The sequence below is a fragment of the Eublepharis macularius genome, chromosome 2, assembly GCF_028583425.1.
Source record: "Eublepharis macularius isolate TG4126 chromosome 2, MPM_Emac_v1.0, whole genome shotgun sequence".
Lineage (NCBI taxonomy): Eukaryota > Metazoa > Chordata > Lepidosauria > Squamata > Eublepharidae > Eublepharis > Eublepharis macularius.
The window spans coordinates 118,820,792-118,844,919 of NC_072791.1; the positions used below are offsets into that span (position 1 = coordinate 118,820,792).

General features: G+C 40.3%; 1 protein-coding gene across 6 annotated transcripts in view; it reads right to left on the reverse strand.

The window, feature by feature from the left end:
* Positions 1-7,763: 7,763 nt before the first annotated feature.
* MICAL2 (microtubule associated monooxygenase, calponin and LIM domain containing 2) overlaps positions 7,764-24,128 on the reverse strand; it is a 247,655-nt gene continuing 231,290 nt past the window's right edge. For all 6 annotated transcript variants that reach the window (XM_054972925.1, XM_054972924.1, XM_054972922.1 and 3 more), the window contains 3 exons: positions 15,360-15,459; positions 11,613-11,686; positions 7,764-9,516 (listed from right to left, as the gene is read on the reverse strand). In XM_054972925.1, coding sequence (XP_054828900.1) covers positions 9,293-9,516; positions 11,613-11,686; positions 15,360-15,459 — 398 coding nt within the window. In that variant the 3' untranslated portion in view covers positions 7,764-9,292. The remainder of the gene's footprint in view (positions 9,517-11,612; positions 11,687-15,359; positions 15,460-24,128) is intronic.

Below are 24,128 nucleotides of genomic sequence, written 5' to 3' on the forward strand. Positions count from 1 at the left end.
TGAGGACTGTAAGTTTCTAAATAGAAATTTCTCTATGCTAAAGTTTCCTAGCCTTCCAATAGTGCCGTCAAGTTGCAGTTGACTAATGGGTGACCCCATAGGGTTTTCAAGGTAAGAAACATTCAGAAGTTGTTTGCCATTGCTTGGTCTGTGTAGCACCTCTGGTCTTCCTTGGTGATCTCTCATCCAAGTACGAACCAGGGCAGCCCCTGCTTAGCTTCCTAGATCTGATGAGATTGGGCCAGCCTGGGCCTTCTTAGCCCTCACCAGGACTAGCATTCTCAGGGTATTTTGGAGGTCCAGTGTACTGGATCCAGTAAACATCTAATATTAGGAGGAGGATTTTAAGATGATTTTATCCCTGTGTGTGCATTCTGGGGTTCTTTAACATGAGTATGTATACTGATCAGAACTTTAAAAGTGAACTAATATTTATTCTTCAAAAAATCCCTTCACATAGTATTGGTTTTAGAATAGTTAAGATACAAAGATTAGATTCCATAACATTGTTTCATTGCATAATAATTGTATCAAATAGAGAAGAGATTCTCATGAAGTTAAGCTCATTCACAGACTGGCACATGGATTGTGTGTGTTAACACACTCAAGTGTGTTAACATACCAGAATGGTTAAATACGCACACTGGGTGAAATAACTCATTTTCCATAATGTTTCAATTATTTATTAAAATTACATTCCAGCTAAAATAATTGATTCTGAAACCTGAGCACAGCGGTGATATTATACAAGGCCAAGGCTGTGCAATGTCAACCATTTACTAGGGTTCCAAATGTTTCTTTGTTCCATTCAGAGAAAAGCAGAGACAGGGGAGGGGAGGACTTAGAAACAGCAAGTGGAAAAATGATTGAGCACTCCAACATTTCTCAGTTCCAAATCCCACTACCCTCCCCTTCAGAAGCCACTTTTTGAGTCTGTTACCCACATTTGCTTGTAATGTATGAAGCCCAAAATATATATTTTTTAAATTCCTAGAAGGTCTGGCATTTATACAGAAGCCCAACTGTGTACTTGGAGCATCATGTGTGCAAGGAATGCTCTGTTTGCTGCCAGAGCACACCCCTTCCCCCCAAAAAGAGCGCCTGGTGCATTGGACATCCATGGAATTTCAGTTTATGGCTGCAGTATTTACTGTATCAGTTAATCTAACCTTTTCATCTAGCATTCTGAAGGAACAATAAGCATCTTCTGTGAATTGAAAGCAAATTCCATCACCACCAACGGTTAATACAATCTGAACAGACTACATTTAGGAAAATGAAGTACAAAATAATTCTTAGAAACACCTACCTGCGGATGCTGACTACCCAATGCTGGGGACCTGGAGGCTATACAGCTTGAGGGAACACCACTGAAAGGGTAGTGAGGACGTGAGTTTGGGTGGTTTGGGGGCCTGAATAAAGGCTGAAAGATCTGACTCCTTTATGATCAAACTCCTTTATGAAGGAGTTTGGGTGGTTTGGGGGCCTGAATAAGGCTGAAAGATCTGAGCAGATCAAATGCTCCCGAGTCTGCCCAAGTGAGTGGCTCTCACAGGGGCTGCTGAATATCAAAGGCCTACTTATGTGGGCTGAGTAATCAGTTGCAATTACAATCTGGGATGACCTGAATGACTTCAAGAGATGCTGGATACCATTGGTGGCCACTAGAGGCCACTGGAGTCATTTGGAGTTAATTAGAACCTCCAGAGGTTATCAGGATTGGTCGGGACTCTGCCCTCAGCAGACTCTGCTAAGGGCAGAGGATTGATGCAGTTGCCAGGATTAGCTGGACTGTATGTCATCTAAAGAAGACCTGGTGCCAGGCAGCCGTCTCTCCCAGATTGTTATGGACCTTGAACGTATATAGGGTCATTGTGGATCTATATGTATCCTGATTAATATTTATAGTTGTCTCTGTGTTGCTTATTCATTATAGCTACACTAGTGGCCAAAATTGTGGAAACCTTTTGGGAAAAGTGTATTTTTGAGGTTTGATGGCTCATAACACCACTTTTTCTTGGAGTAATACCATAAAATTATATATCAATGGAAAGATAATTTAATCAAGAATGTAATGCAATAACTTTTATGAAGGAAATTTTTTTAGAACAGTAGTTATAAAGAAGAAAATTGAAACACATAGAAAAAATGAGTTATACAACAATTCTCACCATGTCAGTTAATACTTAGTTGGGTAACCTTTTGCTTTAATTACGGCCTTACAATGCCTTCCCATGGAGTGAACCAAGTTTTTTAGTTCTGCAGCTGTTATAATGTGAAACCACGATTGAGTTATTGCTTCTATTAATTGCAGTTTATTGCTGGGTTGCTTCTCACTAACCAGTTTCTTTAGTCGGCCCCATAGATTTTCGATGGAGTTAAGGTCTGGGCTATTCCCAGGCCATTCCAACAGTGGAATATGATTATCTCGAAACCACTTTTTGCACACAGCAGCAACATGACATGGAGCTGAATCTTGTTGAAATATAAATGCTTCATTATCTTGGAAAAGATCATGTGTGGAAGGCTTCAGTTTGGGCTCAAGTATTTCATTTATGTATTTTTGGGCATTTATATTGCCATTTATCACACAAATTCTGCTCACACCTTTTGATGTCATACAACCCCATATCATAACACTAACTGGTTGTTTCACGGTAGGTGTAATGCAATCAGGATGCAAATCTTCTCCAATTCTTCTTCTCACATGTTTTATGCCATCACTACCAAACAGGGAGATTTTGGTCTCATCATTCCAAATAACACTGTCCCATTGTTCCGCTGTCCAGTTAACATGGGTTTTAGCCCAGTTTAATCTTTTCAACCTTTATTTGAGAGATAACAATGGTTTTTTTTGTGGAATTCTAGCATTAAGACCAAATTCCTCTAGTCTGCGCCGAACAGTCCCTGCACTCAACTTCACATTGAATTGCGCCATTTCGTTCTGTGTGATTTTCGTTCTGTATGATTGCGCCATTTCGTTCTGTATGATTTTCTTCTGTCACCTAGGCTCAGTCTCTCAATTCTTCTATCATCCCTTGCTTGTGTGCACCTTTTCCTGCCTCTACCAGTCCGGTTTTGTAGTGACTGAGTTGCCTTATACCTCTTCAAAAATTTAGAAATGCCACCTTTGATTAAGTTTCCACCAATTTTTCATCTAATTTCTTCATAACTGTAGCCTTCTTCACTTAATAGTACTATTTTACATCGCTTTCTGGGTGACTAGTCAACTCTTTGTGCCATTTCTTTAATTTTATTATGTTTTACAAGCTCACTAAATTAAAGAACACAAAACAAACCTACCAACTTGATAGCAATCACATAACACACTGACAAATGACCTCCTCTCAGCTCCAATACATGACATCAATAGCTGAATCCTACTGTGACCTGATTGGCTCTTTGCCAAAACAAGATGACACCTGATTGGCTCTCTAAAGACTCATGCTCATTGGCTACATTCAAATGAAGGAAAGCTACTTCATATCAACCTAAGCAAGTTGTGCTTCCTTTTCCTGGCTATTTGGCTATAACATTTGATAGAATACAGATAATTGAACAAACTTTGTTGCATTACATTTTTGATTAAATTATCTTTCCATTGATATATAATTGTATGGTATTACTCCCCAAAAAGTGGTGTTATGAGCCATCAAACCTCAAAAATGCACTTTTCCCAAAAGGTGTCCACAATTTTGGCCGCTAGTGTACCTATTGTTATTCCTATGTACTGGACTGGACTGTGCCCCTGCCTTTATTATATGTTTCGTATTTGATCAATGGGATGGTCATCTGTCCTATGGGGAGTGACCATTGATTGTCCACTGATTAGCTGGTTACTAGTGGCACAGATTAGGTTGGATTTCCCAGAGCCGTATAATGCTCTGAGTTATTGTTGGGTTGTGCATTGTTAGTTTTCTTATTGGAGCTTGCAGCAATGTTCTGGGGGACAGGCAGAGCAGAATGCAGTGGCCACTGGCAGAGGGGCCAAAATGGAGTCAGGGATCCCAGTGTTCTGGGGACATGGGAGGTATGATGGTGGGGCACGATATTATAAAGGAAGGACATGGAGTGCAGTGAATAATATGGACCTGGTATGCGTGACCAAGACCTGGGTGGGGGAGGGTGAGACAGTTGCCCTGAAGGAACTGACCCCCCTCAGGTTTTTCATTAGCCCCGGTGGCCAGGAGGAAGGAGTAGCAATACTTATCCAAGAGTCTTTTCTCTTTCAGGTTGCTCCCTGCTCCAAAGATTGCTGGCCTTGATTGTGTGGACCTGACATAGGGTGCTGAAGAGAGTCTGGCTATCTGTCTGGTGTACTGCCTGCCTAGCACACAAGCAGCTACCCTGTTGCACCCATTGGAAGCAGTAACTGAAAAGCCTTGGAATTCTCCAGGCTCTTGGTCTTGGGGGACTTCAATGTCCATGTTGATGATGTCGCCTCAGTACAGGCTGCGGACCTGGTGTCATCCATGGCAGCATTGGGACTCTCTAAGTTTGTATTGGCCCTCATGCATCAAGCCACATGTTGGTTCTAATCTTTGTGATGGGGGCTTATGTGGACCTAGACATGATTGAAGCAATGCCGTGGTTGGACCACTTTGCCTGGGTATACCATACCTCCCCCACCCCCTGCATAGGCAGCAAGCTGATTTATGTTGGCCCATGGAGATTAATGCATCCAATTGGTTTCTAGATTGTTCTGTGGGATCCAATACCCCTGGTGGATCGTTGGATGAGCTGGTAGAGGACTGACATGTCCATCTCTCTAAAGCCATTGACGAAATGGCCCCCACCTCAGTCGCCCACTGCATTCCTGCACACCAGCCTGGCTCCCTGGTATACAGGGGATGGATGAAGCGGGAACTAAGATAGCTAAAGTGAGTGTGGCAATCAGTTCAAGACCAAGTGACAGGAACATCTTATAGGATGCTTATTAAAGTCTATGAGATGGTGGTGAAAGTGACTTGGGCTTGGGAGTTAGCCATTCTTTGAAACCTATAACTGCTTCCATTGCATCTGCAAGCTCATGCCTGGCACAATTATTTCGAACAGTTCGGTCCTTGGTCTCTCACAGAGAGAGCATCAAATTGTTAATTTGGCTATTAGTTATGAGGCTTTTGGGAGCTGTTTTGCAGGTAAAGTCTTGTCCCTTCACCGTGACCTGCGGCCCACATTGACACAGTAAAGGAACTGGAGACCTTTTGGCTGTCTTCTCGGCCTGTTTTAGATCAGTTGACTCACCCAGGATGAGGTTGACAAGGTCTTGTAGGCGGTGAGGCCCATCATTTGTTTTTGGGCCTCACCGACTTGTCCAACTACTACCCAGTATTGAACTTCCCGTTCCTGGGTAAGGTGATTGAGAAGGTGGTGGCAGAATAACTACAGATATTCCTGGAAGACGCCTCAATCCTGAATCCATTCCAGTCCGGTGTCAGGTGTCTAGTGCCACCTGTCATGTTCAGACTGAGTCCTGCCTGTGACTGTGATTGTGGTTTAAAGATTCCCGTGCTTCATGTTATGACTCAGTTGCTTGAACTGTCAAAAGCTGTTAACCTTGCTTTGAGGACCTGTGATGGGAAAGTATGCGAGGAGAGTGTTTACTCTTGGTGTTCTGTCTACTTCTTTGAACCTCTCGCCGTAGCCTGGGAGAGGCTGTGGCTTGACTTTGAGAACCCCACCCATCCTTCCTGTTCTTTGCCTGCCTGCCTGTGTTCCCAATGCCTGCTAGATGACATTAGATTCAGGGGCAGGGGCTTGGGAGTTAGCCATTCTTTGAAACCTATAACTGCTTGATGTTTTCATATAACCATTATTCCTGACAAAGATGGCATAAGTGCATGATACTGGCAACTTATCAATAAAAAACTTTTACTCCGGCAGTGAAGTTACTTGAGAGTTGCTTGGCAGATCCTTACATCTGGCTTCCAACCAGGCCATGAGATGGAGATGGCACTGGTTACCCTGACAGATGACCTCCATAGGCACTTGGATCGGGGCAGGTCAGCGCTGCTGTTGTTAATAGATCTTACAGCAGTGTTCAACACAGTTGACTAGGAGTTGTTGACCCACCACCTCGCCGATGGGGGGATATGTGGGTCTGTCTTGCAGTGGCTGATCTCTTCTCCATGGTTTGGGACAGAGGGTGGCACTGGGGGGGCAGACATTACCACACTACTCATTGGTATGCAGCATCCCTGAGGGGGCGATACTCTCCCCTAAGCTATTTCACATTTATATGCGCCCTCTCGCCCAACTGGCTCAGAGTTGTAGTTTGGAATGTCATCAATATGCAGATGACACCCAGTTATATCTACTGTTAGATGGTCAACCGGATGCTACCCCAGACATTTTGGCCAAGACCTGGGAGCTGTGACTGAAGCTGAATCCCATAAAGACAGAGGTCCTGTATTTGGGCTGTGGGCCAATGAGTTTGGGAATTCAGCTCCCATTCTTGGATGGGGCACCATTGGCACCTATGCTGATAGTGAGGAGCATGGGCGCGGTCCTGGGCGCGGCCCTTTCAATGGAAACCCAGGTCAGGGCAGTAGCCAGATCAGCATTTTTCTATTTTTGCCAGACCAAGCACCTTATTCCCTATCTCGCATCCCATGATTTAGCTACAGAGATTCAGGCAACGGTCATCTCTAGATTAGATTACTGCAGCTTGCTGTATGCAGAGCCGCCCTTGAGACTGATCCAGAAAGTACAACTGGTCCAGAATGCAGCGGCACAGACCCTCACCGGAACTTGGGTTAGGCTGCATATAAGACCTATTCTGTGTCCACTGCTCTGGCTTCCAGTCAAGTTCTGGGTCAAGTTCAAGGTGCTGATTATGATGTTTAAAGCCCTTAGCGGACTGGGACCAACATACCCGCAGGACCATCTCTTGCCATGTTCCCCAGAGGGCACTTTGTTCTGCTGACAAACACCTTCTGGTGGTCCCTGGCCCCAGGGACATTCTCCTAGCCTTGAAGATGGAGCTCAGCCTGATGGAACTCGCTTTCCGTTGAAACTAGAGCCCAGCAGAACTCATTACAGTTCTTTAGGGTATGTAAGACGGAGATGTTCCACCAGGCTTATGGCTGTGACTGAAGCTTGGCAAAATGACTGCCCCGCTCCCCGGCTGTGATCTGTGGTACACCTGTTATTAACATCACATATCATCTGCCTGCCCTACCCCATAACATCTCATGTGATGGGATATATTGTGAACACTGATAGCCATCTTGGGTAACCTGTTTTAACTTGATAATGTGACTGTTTTTACTTCTATGTATTGTATTTTAAATTGTGTTATTGTTACTGTAGTGTTGTAATGAGCCCTGAGCCCGCTTGCAGGGAGGATGGTTAAAAAAATAAAATAAATTAAATTAAAAATTAAAATTAAACTATAGACTCAGATCCCTTCCTATGGGTTGTACTGATGACTTTGAACCCCTACCACCCACATGTAACAGCAAGAAATGAACAGGAACTCCCTTTTTTCTTCTTTGAGTGGTAATAGATGGTAAAGTCTGAGCAATTTGGATTTTTGCTGCCTCTTGTCCTTTCAGTAGTCACATTATGGTGTAAATGTGACCAAATTCTTTCGGCAAACTTACAAGTATTTCAGAGTGCTATCCCCCCCCCCTGAATAATACTAAGAACTCATTCATGCTGTGTGTGGCACAATACACACAGAGAAAAAATGGATCTTTAAATACAAATGAAGAACTCATATACAGTATATCTCACTTTTTAAATTTATAATATGATCACGTTTTATATATGCTAAAGCAGTTTTCTGTAAACATTAATTATAAATCTTCAGTTAATAACCAAGGCAGAAAAGTATATTTGAAGGAAAATATATGCTTATAAGTTGCCATTCCATGTAAATAATACACAATAATACATATATAAATACCGTAAAATGGAATACAGTGTTTTCCCTCTTCCCGTTCAGGAGCATTTCCATATACCATGACAGCAGAAATTAATAATGGCACTTAAGTAAACATGCTATTAGCTTTATCTGTATTTTACAAAGGTAGGCTATGCATTATTTGTAAAAGAGTCCTGCTTTTTCTCCTGTTTTTCAGTCAGGCATTGGGGTATTAACAGGCAGAAACAGCATTTAAGCAACATTCACTGTTAATTGTTAAATCTCTCAATTAAACAGAAATAATCCCTCTTGTTTTTTGAGTCCCTTGCTGTGAACTTTAGTCCAACAATCATCTACAATAAGCAATGAACTATCAAATTAAGCATAGTTCATAAGCAATGAACTATGCAATTTGGGAATTAGTTCTTGCATCAAGCTACAATCTTGCAAACAGGCTAGTCTAAAATATCAGTGGTTTCAATGGGAGATTATAATGCATTAGCGTTCAAGAAAGCAGCCCTGGTGTAGCTGTGTAAAAGTATTAATATAGAACATATTTGTGCATTTTCTTTTAACAGTATATGGTTTAGTTATGTCTTGCTAGCAAATACTGATGTTGTATAAAAATTTGGCTAATTGTGCTGTGGTTTATGCCACGGTTCTGGTTTATACATAAAACTGACAGTTACATGGTGTGAGATATGAGAATACATCCTAAAAAGATACATTAGTCCATGTTTTTCTCTGCATATTTTGCAGAAGGTTCACCTGATCCCTGTAGATTTTGTTAAGGATAATCTTTTTAATATTACATTACAGTTCAACAAGTTGCCAGTATTTCCACTACATTAAATTTTCAATCTATATGTACAATGCCCTCAACCTTGTAAACACACCTGGTAAATTACTTCTGCTTTACACTGCACTGACACATCTTCCACAGTTTATTTACAAATGGATATATATCACAAACCCGTTTTTTCCACTATGAGAACTAGCGTTGAAAGTTAACTCATTGATATACTGAAGATATTTATTGTAAAAATCTGAATACATGGACTTGTATGAATACATGGATCTTAAAAAAATAAAAAATATACATGACACATTCACAAATATATAAAGATGGATAGGAAATGCTGTGATATAAAGAAGAACTAAAGCATGTAGGGTTTTTTTGAGAACTTTCACAATTAAAATTCCAGAAGGGAGGGACACAATTAACATTTCCAGTGTAATTTCCATAGTATATCAGATAAGCACAAACAGAACTCTCTCTCTCTCTCTCTCTCTAAGAGTATCCCAACTTTTATAACTCTTAATGGGAACACTACTCTTTCCTCTTACAATTGCAGTATATCATTCCTTGCAAATACAGCACATATCTACAATAAGATTCTAAACATAATCTTGCATTGTTGATGTTCACAATGTTGAAAGAGCAAGGATTTGTCTAGAATTACTTCTTGTCTGGCTGAATTGGCATCCTATGGACAACACAGACTTTTCTAAGTGCTGGTCTTCATCATCTTCCACTATTCTCTGTTCCTCTAAGGAAGATATAAGCTTATCTCTTTCTTCAGCCACTTTCATCATCTCATCAAATGTTTCATACTCATCACTCAGATCCTTTTCAATATTTGAACTATCTGTCACATATTTAAAAGAAAAATTATGCAAGTTAGTCTTCTAATTTCAGTAAATGATGATGGCATATAGTACAGGAGTCCATTTTTTAAAATAAAAAATGAAGTGGGTGGTTAAAACAACCTCCACCTTCTTACTACAGTTTTCCTCTTTGTATCCTCTGCCCTAAAGCACTTTGTCTCCCAGGTAAGCCATTTATGTTACAGAGCCTTGGAAAAACACAGAGACAGATTGCACAGAGGTAAATCATGGGTGAGAAAAAGGTTTAGTCCTTCCCTCTCACAAACCCTGTATGCTCGATAAATAGGACTCCCAACCCTACTTTACTTTGGAAAGATCTGGTTTAAAAACACACAGATCTGCTGCTATTTCTAATTCAGTCCTCTGCCAAACAAAAGCAGGGGTCCAGCACATCCCAAAGCCTTGATATTTGCAAGGAAATATACCTCTGCCCCTAATAACTGTACCAAACTCCTGTACATAGTTCCATTAGCTTAAAATTTTGGTTTTCAGGAGCAGGAAGGGGGATAGGGAGAGAGGCATGTAGACAGCTGTGCCATTCTTTGAATTTGGCCAGACTAAATAGCAGCATGTTAAGAATATATATCACAGCACTGATTCGACAAGGAAATTAATCATCTGTCATTCACCTCATGTTTCAGTATATATAGTTGCAGTAAAGTCACAGCTGACTTATGCCAAACCTATGGGGTTTTCAAGGCAAGAGATGTTCACAGGGGGTTTGCCATTTTCTGCCTCTGTGTAACGACCCCTAGGCTTCCTTGGTGTATTTCCAAGTACTAGCCAAGTCATATAGTGAAAATATCTACACATGGCTATGTTTGCCTTAATAGCCATTAATCTCTACATTACTATTTGAACATTAATCTTGTTAAGAAGAGATTTGTGGTATATTCATTTCCATTCATTTCATTACTTTTTAATAGAGAAAACAGCACAAGCTAGTCCCAAAAGCTCCATCTTCTGGCTATTCAGAAGAAATTAACACTGGCAGTTTTGGATTTTGAATTTGGGAGGGACTACTTCTCTCGTTCAAGACCGTTGTTGTAATCCCCCGGCCAAGGTACCACCCAATCCTCCAGTGAAGTTGGTTAGTTTGACACCTTTCCATGTTCATCCCTCCAACTCATATTCCCAAACTGTTCTAAAATCCACCCAAATATGTAAAAGATAGTGACTAAGTAAAATGACCGTACATGTACTAATTTTATTCTTTTTTTTAATCGTTTTTTTTTTAGTGTGAGTATACTTGCTTGGATTGGTTTTTGATTCTGTGTTTCTCTTGTTAATGAAAAACACATTTCTGCCAGTAATTTCTGTTTTTCACTTAATCAGGATAAAATTCTCAGGGGCTATATGCCCCCTGCCAAATTTAGGCAGATAGGGGAAAGTCTGCTTTTGCTGAGAACTAATGTTCTTGCTTGAATGACAGGCACAGAGAAGCATAAATTGGCATGAATGAGTTTTTCTTCTTTCCCAAGATCGGGTGGGGGGAGACACACACAAGAACGGAGCACGTAAAAATGGTAAGTGGAACTTTTTCTCCTTTGCTGTCCTTCCCACGGCTCAGAGAACTGAAACCAAACAATGTGCCAGAATAACAATAAGATCTGAACATTTCCATTGTTAACAAGTGTTGGAAATTACTGTAGCAGGATTAGTTATATCAACTATATTAATAAGTGAGTATAGTTCGAGTCACATCTTGATTAACTTTCACCAAGCTTTCATCAATTGCTTTGTAAACCAGAGGGAATATAAAAACGCTTGTATCCTAATACTCTGCTCTGCAAAGTTTGAAGCTTTTGCTCCTACCTAAGGAACCTTCCTCCAACTTATGGCTCTTACCCTGAAGACTGGAAAAGCCACTTAAATCAGAGGAAGGCTGTTTAGGCTGAAGGAAGGCTTCAGATTTTGCTGAGTGAAATGGTAGGACGCAGACCAGTATTTGGATCCTCTAGTGAATATGGGATTGCACATGGCAGTATTCTCTTGTATCTCTTATATCCAATTGACTTGCATACACAACTATATGTCCATCACAGAATATAACTCAATTAATTCAATATTTACTTACCATTACTGGCCATTTTTTCTCTCAGTTTCTGTTTGAGTCGGCTTTGGTGATCCTCTAATTCCAGCTCTTTGGCTCTGGGAATAAGAATAATAAAGGCGATGACAACCAACTAATCCTCTATAGTTCTACTAAACATATAAAAGTGGCAAGCTTAAGACTCTTGCCCTTTTCCAGAGAGATTAATGGTTAGGCAAATTAAGACCAAGTCTAATTAATTCCTCTGTTTCTACAATAAAAGAATAACAATATTTGATTTTGTAGGACTTCAGAAAAGGTGATAGTATATACAAATAACTACCTATCACTGAAAAGAAGAGATGCTTTGCATGTTGTGTGTTGACAGAACCAATGTACTGCAGTATATGCAGCACTTAACACAGACAAAGCTCAGTCTCTGAAACTTATTTGGTGGTTAGTTATCCTATCCTATCACACAGGATTGTTGTGAAGATAAAGTGAGTTATCTTTATATATGCTGGACTTTTATATATATAATATATAAAAGCAAACACAAGCACAAAGTTGTATTCAACATGTACACACAACAGTGATCCAACAACCTTGATCCATTTATGATAATATAATGTGCATCTTAAATGTAATATGTGAAGCAATCCACAGAAATAACAAAATGTTATTCTTTTTTTTCTTTTTTTTCTTTTTTTATTTTTTAATTACTAGAACTACAAAACTACAAAAAGGAAAAAGTGGGAACAGGGAGAAGGGGAAGAAACAACACATAACAACACAAACACTACATCTACAAGTAATGCATTCCCTTCATACTAGAATTATTTAACATTAGAACTTTGTAAAATGCTGTTAGATTGGTAGATCTTATAAAATACAAACTACAATCAGGGTTAGGTCTTCTTCCCCCCTCTGGGTCTCAGTTGCAATTCTCTCTGAACAGCTACAGTCACTGTGCTCGTTCCCTCCTCCCCTCCCCCTTCAGGCTTGAAATCCTCTTCTTCTTGCTGAAAATCTTGGTGTTTACACACAAAGTCCCTTAGCTGATCTTCTGATGTTATCTTGTGAGCTTGATCTTTATAGCTAAACCAAATACCTTCCGGAAATAACCATTTGTACTTTATTTCACGTTTCCTCAGAAGAGCTGCAAACCTTTTATATTTAAATCTTCTTTTCCGAGCTAAAAATGGAACGTCCTTCAATATCTTGACTTTATTGCCCAGAAAGTCCAAGTCCGCATTGTATGAATTATATAGGATGGTGTCCTGGATCTTCTTAGATGAAAAGTCAATAATAATCTCGCGAGGCAGCTGACGCTTCATTGCATATTTTGAAGAAGCCCGGCGGACTTCCAAAGTGGCGCTTTTTAACTCTTCTTTAGTTGCCTTCGCGGGTATCGCCAAAAGTTCCGACACCAGATCCTTTAAATTCCCATTTTCCTCCTCCTTCACATTCTGGAGACGCAATATTGTCTGAGCACAATCCACTTGCAACCCAATCAGTTGGTTCTCCAACAGCTTTAGGTCTTTGTTTGTTGCCCTCATGAGTGCTGAGTTTTCCTGAGCAGACTTTCCTGCCCCCCCCCCGCTGCTTCCTTAATGGTTTTCACTTCACTCTCAATTAAGCCAACCCTTTGATCAGTTTCGTTTAACTTGTCAACAAAGGGCTTTATGGCTTCGACGACCGACCGCTTTACTAGCTCCTCCAGAGACTCTCCTTTCCCTTGCAAAGCAGCCGAGATAGATTTGCCCATAGCGGGGCTCTGCTTATTAGTCGCCATCTTAGGAGGGGGAATCTGCCAGCCAAGTTTCGATACTCAGTGAGGGGGAAGAAATCCGAGCCTTCTTAGCTTCAAATCCCACCAATCCTTTGCATACGCTTGTAGTAACAGAAGGGATTTGCTACTTACAGGTTTTCACCTTAGATCTGCTTTTTGCCGTTCTCCATGGCCCGGCAGCACGCGAAGTGCTGCGCAAGTCTGCCAGCCTCCATAGGAGCAAACGGGCAATTTACCCCCCCGCATCGATTTCGGGGGGTTCTTCCCATCGCACTCCAGACCCTGACACCCTCACTGGGAGTCTTGGGGGCTAACCTTTGCAGGTCAGCCGCCCGGTCAGGCTGCTCGGGCGCTTCCTCCCGGACCTGCGGAGAGGAGCGTCTGACATGGCCGAGAAAACGAAACCGAATCCAACAAAATGTTATTCTTGATGCTGTCCAAATTATCTGCCTTGTCTCCTTTTAAAAATTCCCGATTCTCTGGAGTGAGACAGCACTTTATTAGTGAACACAGTTTAGCACCTGAACATTTGAGTTTGGCAACAAAACACTTCCTACTTTCTACATCATTCCTGTTCTGCTGCTTTGGGGGCCTCCTGATGATATATACAACATGTGTACATTAAATGCATGATTAGAAATAGTAGGGCAGTTGCATCAATGGCAAAACTTCACTGATTAGAGAAAAGACATTAGTTACATTTTTGACTGAATGGAAACCATTTATAGACTTTTTATGTGAAATACATAATAAGGACTTGATGACATCCAGATTTATGGAGTAAGCATCATGATAGAAAAAAGACGGCTTAGAATAAGTGAGACTTTTAAAATGATGTATATTTGTTGCGGAGAAAATCGGAACTCAATTTGTAGTTTAGTTTTAGGTTTTTTTTCTTTTACTTGTTTATGTATTTGTTAGTGTGTCTTTTTTTAGAATGTTGTGTTTTTTATCTTCTATGTTTATTGTCTATAGCTTTTATTTTATTGTTTATAGTCTAAATAAAGAAAAATTCTTCTTATTTAAAAAAAGAAATAGTAGGACAAAATAAGCAAACCAATAATTTTTATGGTCCAACTTTTGTTGTGAAGAGCGTACTCTTTCATTCTGAGGTTTTTTCTTCTGAAGATCAAACACTACTCTTTTCACAAATAAACATAATTTATGATCCCATGATTGAAAAGAAATACTTCATAATCTCTATGCAAGAAATTGCTAACAACTTAATGAAATAAGTTTCAGGTAAGTATCCATGTAGGTCTGTGATAAAACAGCAGAATTTGAGTCCAGTTTAATTATTACATTAACTTACTGCTTTTCCTCCAAAGAGCTGAAAGCAACATATAGAAGGCTCTCTGGTGGATACTCGTTCAAGTGTTTATGAACTCATTGCACTAGTCAACAAGTGAAATGTTCTCTATGCCAGCTCCAAATCTATAGAACTAGTTCTTTAAAGACCTTGCAATGAAGCTGAAGTATACATATTTACAGACCTTTTACCTCCACCTTTTTACATCTGTACATATTCCTATCTCCTCATTTTGAAACAAATTCCAAATGGTTTGTTTGGGTATATATGTAGAGGAGATCTGTTTTTTAATAAGATGCTCATCTGGCACTTTTACCAATTTGTCTTCCTGTGAATTAAGTGTCTAAAAATTTATTAGGATTTATCACAAGAGAATATATATATCATATGAATTACAGTGCTCATAATAACCTTAGATCACCAGAAAAGTATGTTCAAAACAGATTGCTGCTTTTGGGTGCATTTATTGTAAAACATCTTCCAGCTACAAATGACAATAAGATAAGAAAAAGCAGCTCTTGCGCTATCTGTGCTAATGGTGATATGCTATGCAAGGCATAATGCAGCAATTTAGTTCAATAATGATATCTGCATGCATCAGGAAAAAAAGTTCTCCGGATGGATCAGGAGAATATTCTGCCCGTCTCTAACGTTTTCCATCACTAATGGCAAACTGTGAGTTCTTACTTACCTGATCAAGAGTTCAAATTCATTGCGCATTAATTTATTCTTCTCCAATACCAGCTCAAACCATTCATGCAACAGCTGAGTTTCATCTTGTGTGCCTGAATCTGTTTAAGGTATCAAAACACAAATTTACAAGATTGGGTTTTCAGGATAACAGTGAAATATCTACAAAGTGGTATTATATGGAGCCTGAAGGGTTTGTGTGTAATGGGGTTGCTTATGTAGGTGGCAAACACTACTATTAAAGTAGCTGGATTGTAGTAATCAAAAATATATATATTAAAAAGTTAAGGTCTGTGTTTCATAAACAGCCACTATCAGGTTTCCTTATTTCTTTTAAAGGATATAGAGCATTGGACTATAAACCTGCTTCCTAATTTCAAGGATCCTCAGGCACTCCTCTAAGCCAGCACCTTAAACTAGAGATGCTTAAGATCAGATCTGTGTGCATACTTTCCAAGCTACACATCTTATATTCTCCTGCCGTAAATCAGGAGAGAAATGCAGAAGAAGTTGAACATAATGTTGTACTATGTTCACATAGTGGACATTTGTAGCTGTTTAGTGCTAATCTGGATCTCAGAGTGCAAGAGAAGCAGTGTCAATCAATCCTTTTGTTAATCCTCCTGCTGCAGCAGGTAACACAAGCACAGGGACAGATTTCCAGAAGTCCATTCTTTCCATGGTGAGAAAATTAGCACTACATCCTATGGCCTTTATCCTTGAATCACTTTGTTACTTCATTATTAGTCTGTGGGTCAAATTTTGACTTCCATAAGTATTCAATGACTAGTAACCTTACAGCATAAGAAAGTTAGAGGTCTACCAGGAACCTTTGCTTAAGAGATGAAAACAAGGTCCCATTTGTTACAGCATCTTGTTTCCAAAAATGGCCCAACCAAATGTGTCTCTAGTTGCTTCTGACTCATTTATCATATAGTATCAGCACAGGTAATGTGTTATATACCAAGTTGCTTTTGACTTATTGAGACCCTATGAATTAATCACCCCTAAAATGTTCCGCTATTGACAGCCTTGCCTATGTCTGGCAAATTCATCTCATGTTGGAAATGTTTAAACATTGTAATCCTGGGTGTGAGTGAACTAAAAGAGAGTGGATTAGGACATTTTCAGTCAGAAAATTACAAAGTGTTTTACTCTGGAAATGTGTCATAGATCCAGAGGAGTTAGCCATGTTAGTCTGTAGTAGCAAAGTCCAGTAACACCTTTAAGACTAACCAACTTTACTGTAGCATAAGCTTTCGAGAATCACAGTTCTCTTCAATCTGATGAGAACTTGTGTTACAAGAAGCCTTGATGGATAACTGATGAAACTCTTAAAATTGCTAAAGATATACGAGAAGCCAATGCAAAAGATAACAGAAACAGTAAAGTTGGTTAGTCTTAAAGGTGCTACTGGACTTTTTTCGACTCTGGAAATGACAAACTCAGAAGAAACAGGGCTGCTCAAGACATGAAGCAAAACATAGCACAAGTAATCAGGGACTGTGATACAAAATTTGACTAATATCAATCAGACTTCATGGAAAACCTACCAACAAAAATATCATTCAGATTTACGCCCGAGCTACAGATGCTGAAGAAGAAGAAATTGAGAGCCTTTACACAAGTATCCAGGAAGAAACTGATCACACATCTCAAACAAGATGTGCTAATAATCATAGGTGACTGGAATGCTGAAGTAGGAAACAAAGCAAATTCAAATATTGTCAGAAAATTTGGACTAGGATTATAAAATAAAATAGAGTGACTTAGAGAATTTTGTGCAACCATAAGCTTTAGGCAAACACATGCTTCAGTCAACTGAATAGATTATTATATATGTGGACATCACTAGATGGCCAATACAGAAATCAAAAAGATTATATAATTGGAAGCAGAAGACAGAGAAGGTCTATTCTGTCTGCTAAAACAAGACCACAAGCTGATTGTGGTACAGGCCATGAATTGTTAATATCAAAAATTAGAATAAAGCTGAAGAAAAACACACAAACAATTATAGCATCAAAATATAATCTTAATCACATTTCTGAATATTGTAAAGACCATGTAAAGAAGAAGTATGCATTACTAAGTTCAACTGAACATGAACAGAAAGAACTGTGGGTTGAAACTAGAGATATTACTAAGGAACAGTGCACAAAGACTATTCTTGTAGCCTTGAAGGATAACTGATGAAACTCTTAAAATTGCTAAAGATATACGAGAAGCCAATGCAAAAGATAACAGAAACAGAATAAGAATTCTTAATGCATTTTTTCAGTAACTTGTAGAGTCCAGGAGAACTATTATAGCCAGAGCAAAGAAAGAGAAGAGAACAAGAAAAAAAAGGGAAGAACAAGAGATCTATTCCACAAGATCCAGGAAATTAAAGGGATGCTGAAATATTAACATGTTAATGTTAATATTAACATTAAATATTAACATAAAAATACATTATCTGATCAGGACAAAATAAAGATGGAAACAATATACTGAAGAACGATACACAAAAGCTGAAAGGATGACAGATTCCCTCAAACAAGAATCTTTTGACGAAGAACCTACAATTTTAGGAGGTGAAATCTGCACTCAAAGCAATTGGAAGAAACAGGAGTAGATGGGATATCAACTTATCTATTTCAAGCTTTGAAACTGAGTCCATCAAAATCTTAACAAGAATACACCAACGAATATGGAAAACAAAACAATGGCCCACAGACTGGAAGTGCTCAATCTACATTTCAATTCTGAAAAAAAGGGATGTCAAAGAGTGCAGCAACTAGTGGACCATCACGTTAATTTCCCATGAAGCAAAAAGATGCTCGAAATTCTACAACAAAGGCTTTTACCATATATGGAATGAGAAATGCCAGATGTTCATGCTAGATTCAGAAAAAGAAGAGGCATGAGAGATCACATTGCAAATTTACAATGGCTAATGGAGCGTACCAGGGAACATCTGATTGTTTTGATGTACAACGTGTACTCTGAACAAGAGGCTACTGTCAGGACAGAATATGTGAAAACAGAATGGTTTCCAATTGGTAAAATTGTCAGACAAGGATGTATAGTCTCTCCCTATCTGATCAATCTATATGCAGAACATATCATAAAGAAAGCTGAATCAGATTTAGAAGGAAATGGAATGAAAATTGGTGGCAGGAACATTTACAATTTGAGATATGCAGATGACACCACGTTACTGACAGAAAACAGTGAAGAATTACTGATGAAGGATAAAAGGAAAAGTGCCACAGCAGGATTGCATCTGAACATCAAGGAGGCAAAAGGAATGACTACTGAGGAATTACACAATTTTAAAGTTGACAATGAAAAATTTGAAATTGTTCAAAATTTTCTATTCCTTAGCTCAATCATCAACCAAAAGGGAGACTGCAACCAAGGAATCAGAAGAATATTGAGACTTGGAAGAATAGCCATGGGGGAACTAGAAAAGATCCTTAAGGATAAGGATGTCTTTCTGAGGACCAACATCAAGATAATCCACACTATGGTATTCCCTATTACTTTATATGGTTGTGAAAGTTGGACAGTGAAGAAAGCTGACTGGAAGAAAATTGATTCATTTGAAATGTGGTGCTGGAGGAGAGTTTTGTGGATACCATGGATAGCCCGAAGACAAGTGAGTGATTTCTAGATCAAATTAAGCCTGAATTTTCCCTAGAAGCTAGAAATGACAAAACTGAGGCTATCATACTTTGGTTACATCATGAGAAGACAAGACTCCTTGGAAAATGAATAATTCTAGGAAAAGTTGAAGGCAGTAGGACAAGAGGAAGACCAAAATGACATGACTGAACTCAGTAAAGGAACCACATCCTCTGGTTTGCAAGATCGGAGCAAGTCTGTTAATGATAGCATGTTCTGGAGGTCTTTCATTCATAGAGTCACCATAAGTTGGAAGTGACTTGACGGCACATAATATACAAATGATTCCTCTACCCCCATCACCATTCAAACCATCAATTCTTTTCTGCTCATGTTGATTCCTGAAGGGGATGGACGCGTCTCAGTCTGGAGTCTCAGCTTTGACCACTCCACCCTGAGTGACTCTGCTAAGTGATCAGACTCTCAACAGAGTCTAAGCTCCTGATGGAATTGCTTTAAGCTTCATTGACATACTCAAATTCCCTCATCATGTTAAGGTGTGCACCCAAAAGCAGGATATAAAGTCAACAGCTCTCCCCGCTCTGGTTGTCCCCAGTAGCTGGTCTTCAGGTATCTGCTGCCTCTGACCTTGGAGAATCCATTAAGACACACAGCATGTATGCAGACTGTAATAGCATTTTACTTGTTATACGCATAAACACCCAGCTGTACTAGCTTGCCAGTTGAGTGCTCACTAATTGTCCTCTGCTGCCATGCCCAAATGTAGAAGGTATTAGATATGTGGGTTCTGCAATAAGGTGACATAGCATTGGAAGCAGTACTTCTTTTTATTAGGCAGACATCTTGCAGCTTGCAGACATGTTGCAACCCTCTAGAGGTTTAACATGTAACAAACATAACAGAAGAGATGAAGAAACATACGGTGAGGGCCACTATTACACTTCCTTTGGAATTCTCAGTTGCTCCATTAGGAACCTATGGATTACAAAATATTACAAAGGACCAAAGAATGAGCTGGGAACACCTAACGTTGCAACACTGTTGAAGGGGTAATGAGTGTGGCCCTAATCACTGCCCAAGTAAAGGACCACTGGAGTCCCACCTAAGCTGCTTAGTACAAGAAATTAAATAGTTTAACATGAGTATAATATATAAAGCAAACATTCCCGAAATAAAAGATTAAATACCTAGCCAGTAATCATGCTCAGCCTGGTCTGTTCTTTAATAATAGCCACCATTATTCACAGGACTGAGATTATTTCTGATTCTTCTAATGCATAAATCGTTGTTGTTCCACTTGCAAGATCATCAAAGCCTCATTTGCTTGTCTGCCTTTGTAGCACTTTGTTTCACCCCCACATATGTTCTCTTTTTATTCAGTAGCTACTGGACTGAATAGCTCCCACTAACAAAAGACCCTTTCATTCTGCATTCACACAATTATTAGAGGGGAGTTGCATTAATGTCACTGAAGACTAGTGCTTGCAAGCCTGCCTCTAAATTTGGTTATTCACAACCTTTGCAGCTCGATATTATTGCTTAACTGTGATGTTTTTCTAATTACCTTAATAATACCTATTAAATCACTTGAACTCCATAAGCACAACCCTACTTAAATACAGCTTAACATAATGAGAAATGGTAATTCATTAAGTAATAATGCACATTTTTCAAAAAGGATGAATGAATTAGAATGGTATCAGCAGGAATTCTGCATTAACAACATTAATATTGTTATAAGCACCCCCCCCCCAAATTAATAGTTTTCATGAGTGGTTTGCAGAGCTGGAAAAGGATTTTGCATGTGACACTTATGGTGGAGGAGAAATCAGAACACCTTTCAGAACACCTGCATCTATAGCTGGCCAGCAATCAATCAAAAGACAAGAAAAATTTAACCTTATAAGATAAATTACACTACTAAGGATAGTAGGGAGAAAGGAGCTTCTCTCCTTCAAGATGCAGCAAACAGGTAAATGGATAACAATTTGGTAGGTTTTATTTGAAATTCATACCAGATATTCTGTTGGCAAAACAGATTATGTTGGATCCCAGCAATTTCAGGCAGAGGTCTACCCATGCAACTGATCTTTCTTAGCTCCTGCTTTCTGCTACAACCTCCTGTTTCTGCTGGAAAACTACTCTCAAGAGTCAAACAACACTCAGAATTGTACAGATTTGTATGGGATGCTGCAGCCCAAGGAAGACATCCATGAAAATCATGCATCCTGCTCTCAAGTGTCTTCTTGCATACAGGGGAGGTAGGTAGGGTTTTTTTAAAGTCCTCTGAATTTTGGATGCCTAAGGCCAATTTAGACATACTACATTAAACATGCAACACTTTCAGCCCTCATCCTCGTTGACTTTCCATGTGGCAAGCATATTATAATCCTAGCGCTCCACCCCCTATACGTAAGAAGCAATGCAAAATCTAGGAACCACTTTCTGGAATCAGCAGCTTGGAATGGAACCATCATAACATGTTGTTCCCAATTTTCAACCTGTATGGAAGGGTAGTATAATAATTGGTACTGAATGCACTCAGAACTCTAGGAGAAGCAACAGGATCACTGTTTCTTGCATAAATCATCCAGCAGAGCAACCAAGGCAGTTTCAGTTCCAAAGCCAGGAAGGAAACCAGACCTATCAGGATAATCTCTACTTTATCCTCAAATATCTGGAGATAGGCAGTCTCCTACTTGAGAGTGTTCGCCAAGAAGGGGAGATTTGTGAACATCTGATACCTGGAAATATAATTTGGTCAAGAGAGAATGTTTTAAGGAGAGTTGTAAACCACCTAAATCTCATATGCTGCTGGCCTTCCTGCTGTGGCCTGTTTGGCCTGCCCTGCTCTGCTGCTTCAATCTTGTCCTGCCTTGTCATATCCCACGACATTTGGGTTTCGGAGTGTACTGTTTGTAAAACTACGAATGCCACATCTTGGATACTATGGTTTTAAATTTTGTATTGTGGTTGCTTCTATTTTATCCCTATTTGTTGTGCATTTTTATGCTATATCTTTTATTGTGCTATTGCTGATGTTGTTGTAATCCACGCTGAGCCTGCTTGCAGGGAGAGTAGGCAGTAAGTCCAATAAATTAAACTAAATTAATATTTTCTAGTATGCCAACTACAGTCTTCAGGTTGCCACTGTTTTCCTTCTGTTTAAGCTATCTTGCCTGGTTCCACCAGACTCTGTGCATTTTCTATCGTAGTTTGCATCCCAAGAAAGGGGTTCTGTGAAGAGGGGAGCAGGATGCTGTGTTTCAAAATGTTAAGGAGGCACTGGAAGCCTAAGTTAATTGCTAGGGCTTTTCATGGGTGTATTGCAGCAAACATGGGGGGGGGGGGCTATTTTTACTGTATTTTAACTGTTTTAGATTTCTAACCAGCGTTGAGCCATGGCTAAAGGTGGGCTATAAATATTTTAACAAATGATAAAAAAGGTGACCAGAGCCGCTTCCCCTTTCAAATATTAGTCCCTCCCAGCCTCCCTCATCTTCTTGACAGGTTGTTATTAGCCATGACAGACAAGGGAGTAAGAAGTTCTGTAGTTGTACTACAGATAATGTGGCATTCAAATCAAAGTCAAGCAGAGAGTCATAGTGCATTAATAGAGCATGTTCTTTGTATGCAGAAGTCCCAGATCCAATTCTTGGCATCTCTTATTAAAGGATCTTCAGTAGAAGATGTTGGGAAATACCTTTATCTTCCTGAGATACTGAGGATCCACATGAACTTTACGGTGAGGGCCAATTCACAAAAGAAAATCTGTGCTGGCATAGAATCAATTTAAAGGCAGAATAATAACTTAAGGATCTTTCTCTGTTTATGTTTTGAATGCATGATAATTATTGGGTACTTTTTACTATACCTACTTACCTGCTGAAATTTAGTCTGGCCAGTCTGAAGTGATTAAAAAACACATTTAGGTCAAAGTGCATCAGCCATTTTGATCTGCACTATGCCTTCGAGGAAGCGAAAAGGGCCTTCTAAGGGCAAGCAGCCTACCAAGAGGCCCACTGCTAAGTGGGTGGCACCCACCTTCTCACCTGCAGATGATGATGAGGCTGCCCTCAGCTGGCAGGAAATTTTAGATCTTCTGGCTGCCTTGGAGCAGGCCAGGGGTGCCCGTCTGGCCACAAGGCCGGGGCTAAGAAACAGAGGTCAGCTAGTCTGATCTCTAATTTAGTGTTCCAGCAGGAAGTATTAACCCGTCTTTCTGCTCTCAAGGGGCCATCTGGCCCTGCAGGGGGCAAAGGGAGCAGTGGATTTCCACCAGCAGAAGGTGTGGCTGTGGAAGCGGATCCTTTAGTGGCAGACCAGAGTTGGTCATTGAAAACTGGGCTGGTTGAGTTGGCCGTGCATCCAGTCGCGTCTGACCCAGTTGAGGGAGTTGGTAAGTCCAGCATGCCACAACATGAGGCAAGGCCTTGCATGACCTTGGGGACCTTGTGCTCAGCCGACTGCCCCTGTCCCCACAAGCCAAGTACAATCACTCTACATGCGTGCAGGCCCATCCCAGGCTCTGGCCACAACACCAGCAAGATTCTCCTGGGGTCAGCCGGCCTGGTTTGGGCAATATGGAGGGCAGGCTTGTGCGCTACCCACACAGGCAGCAGCAGGCCCATTCACTTGGTATGGTGGGGAAGGGTAGCCCTTCATCAGACAGACCACTCCATCTATAGTTATCCTGGTTCCTCTTGGAACCTCAGCAGGGACCAATTGCTTATGGCTCAATACCTTTCATGGCCTTGCCATTTGGGGACTTGGCATCCCTTAGGGGACCATTTGACCCCAGCCACTAGGGACAAGAGTCTGCAGAGGGAGTATGTCAGCATCTTCACCTTGTCTTCAGGGAACTGGAGAAGGAGTAGGAAGACCTCGATGATAGGTAAAAGGAGAGGCTAAAGCACAGGAAAGCTGATTGGCTGATTGGCTGCCAGGAATGCTGATCTACACTGGGGTGTTGGGTTGTGCACAGCCGTGGCGGGCAGCCATGGTGGGCAGCCCTGCTTTTTCAATATATTGATATAATCTATAAGGGTTACACTGGCTTCACCGGTGCTGCATGGTTGCAGTACAACAAAGAGTTCCGTATGAAGGCTGCTCTTAATCCAAGCCTGCCCTGGGACCAGAT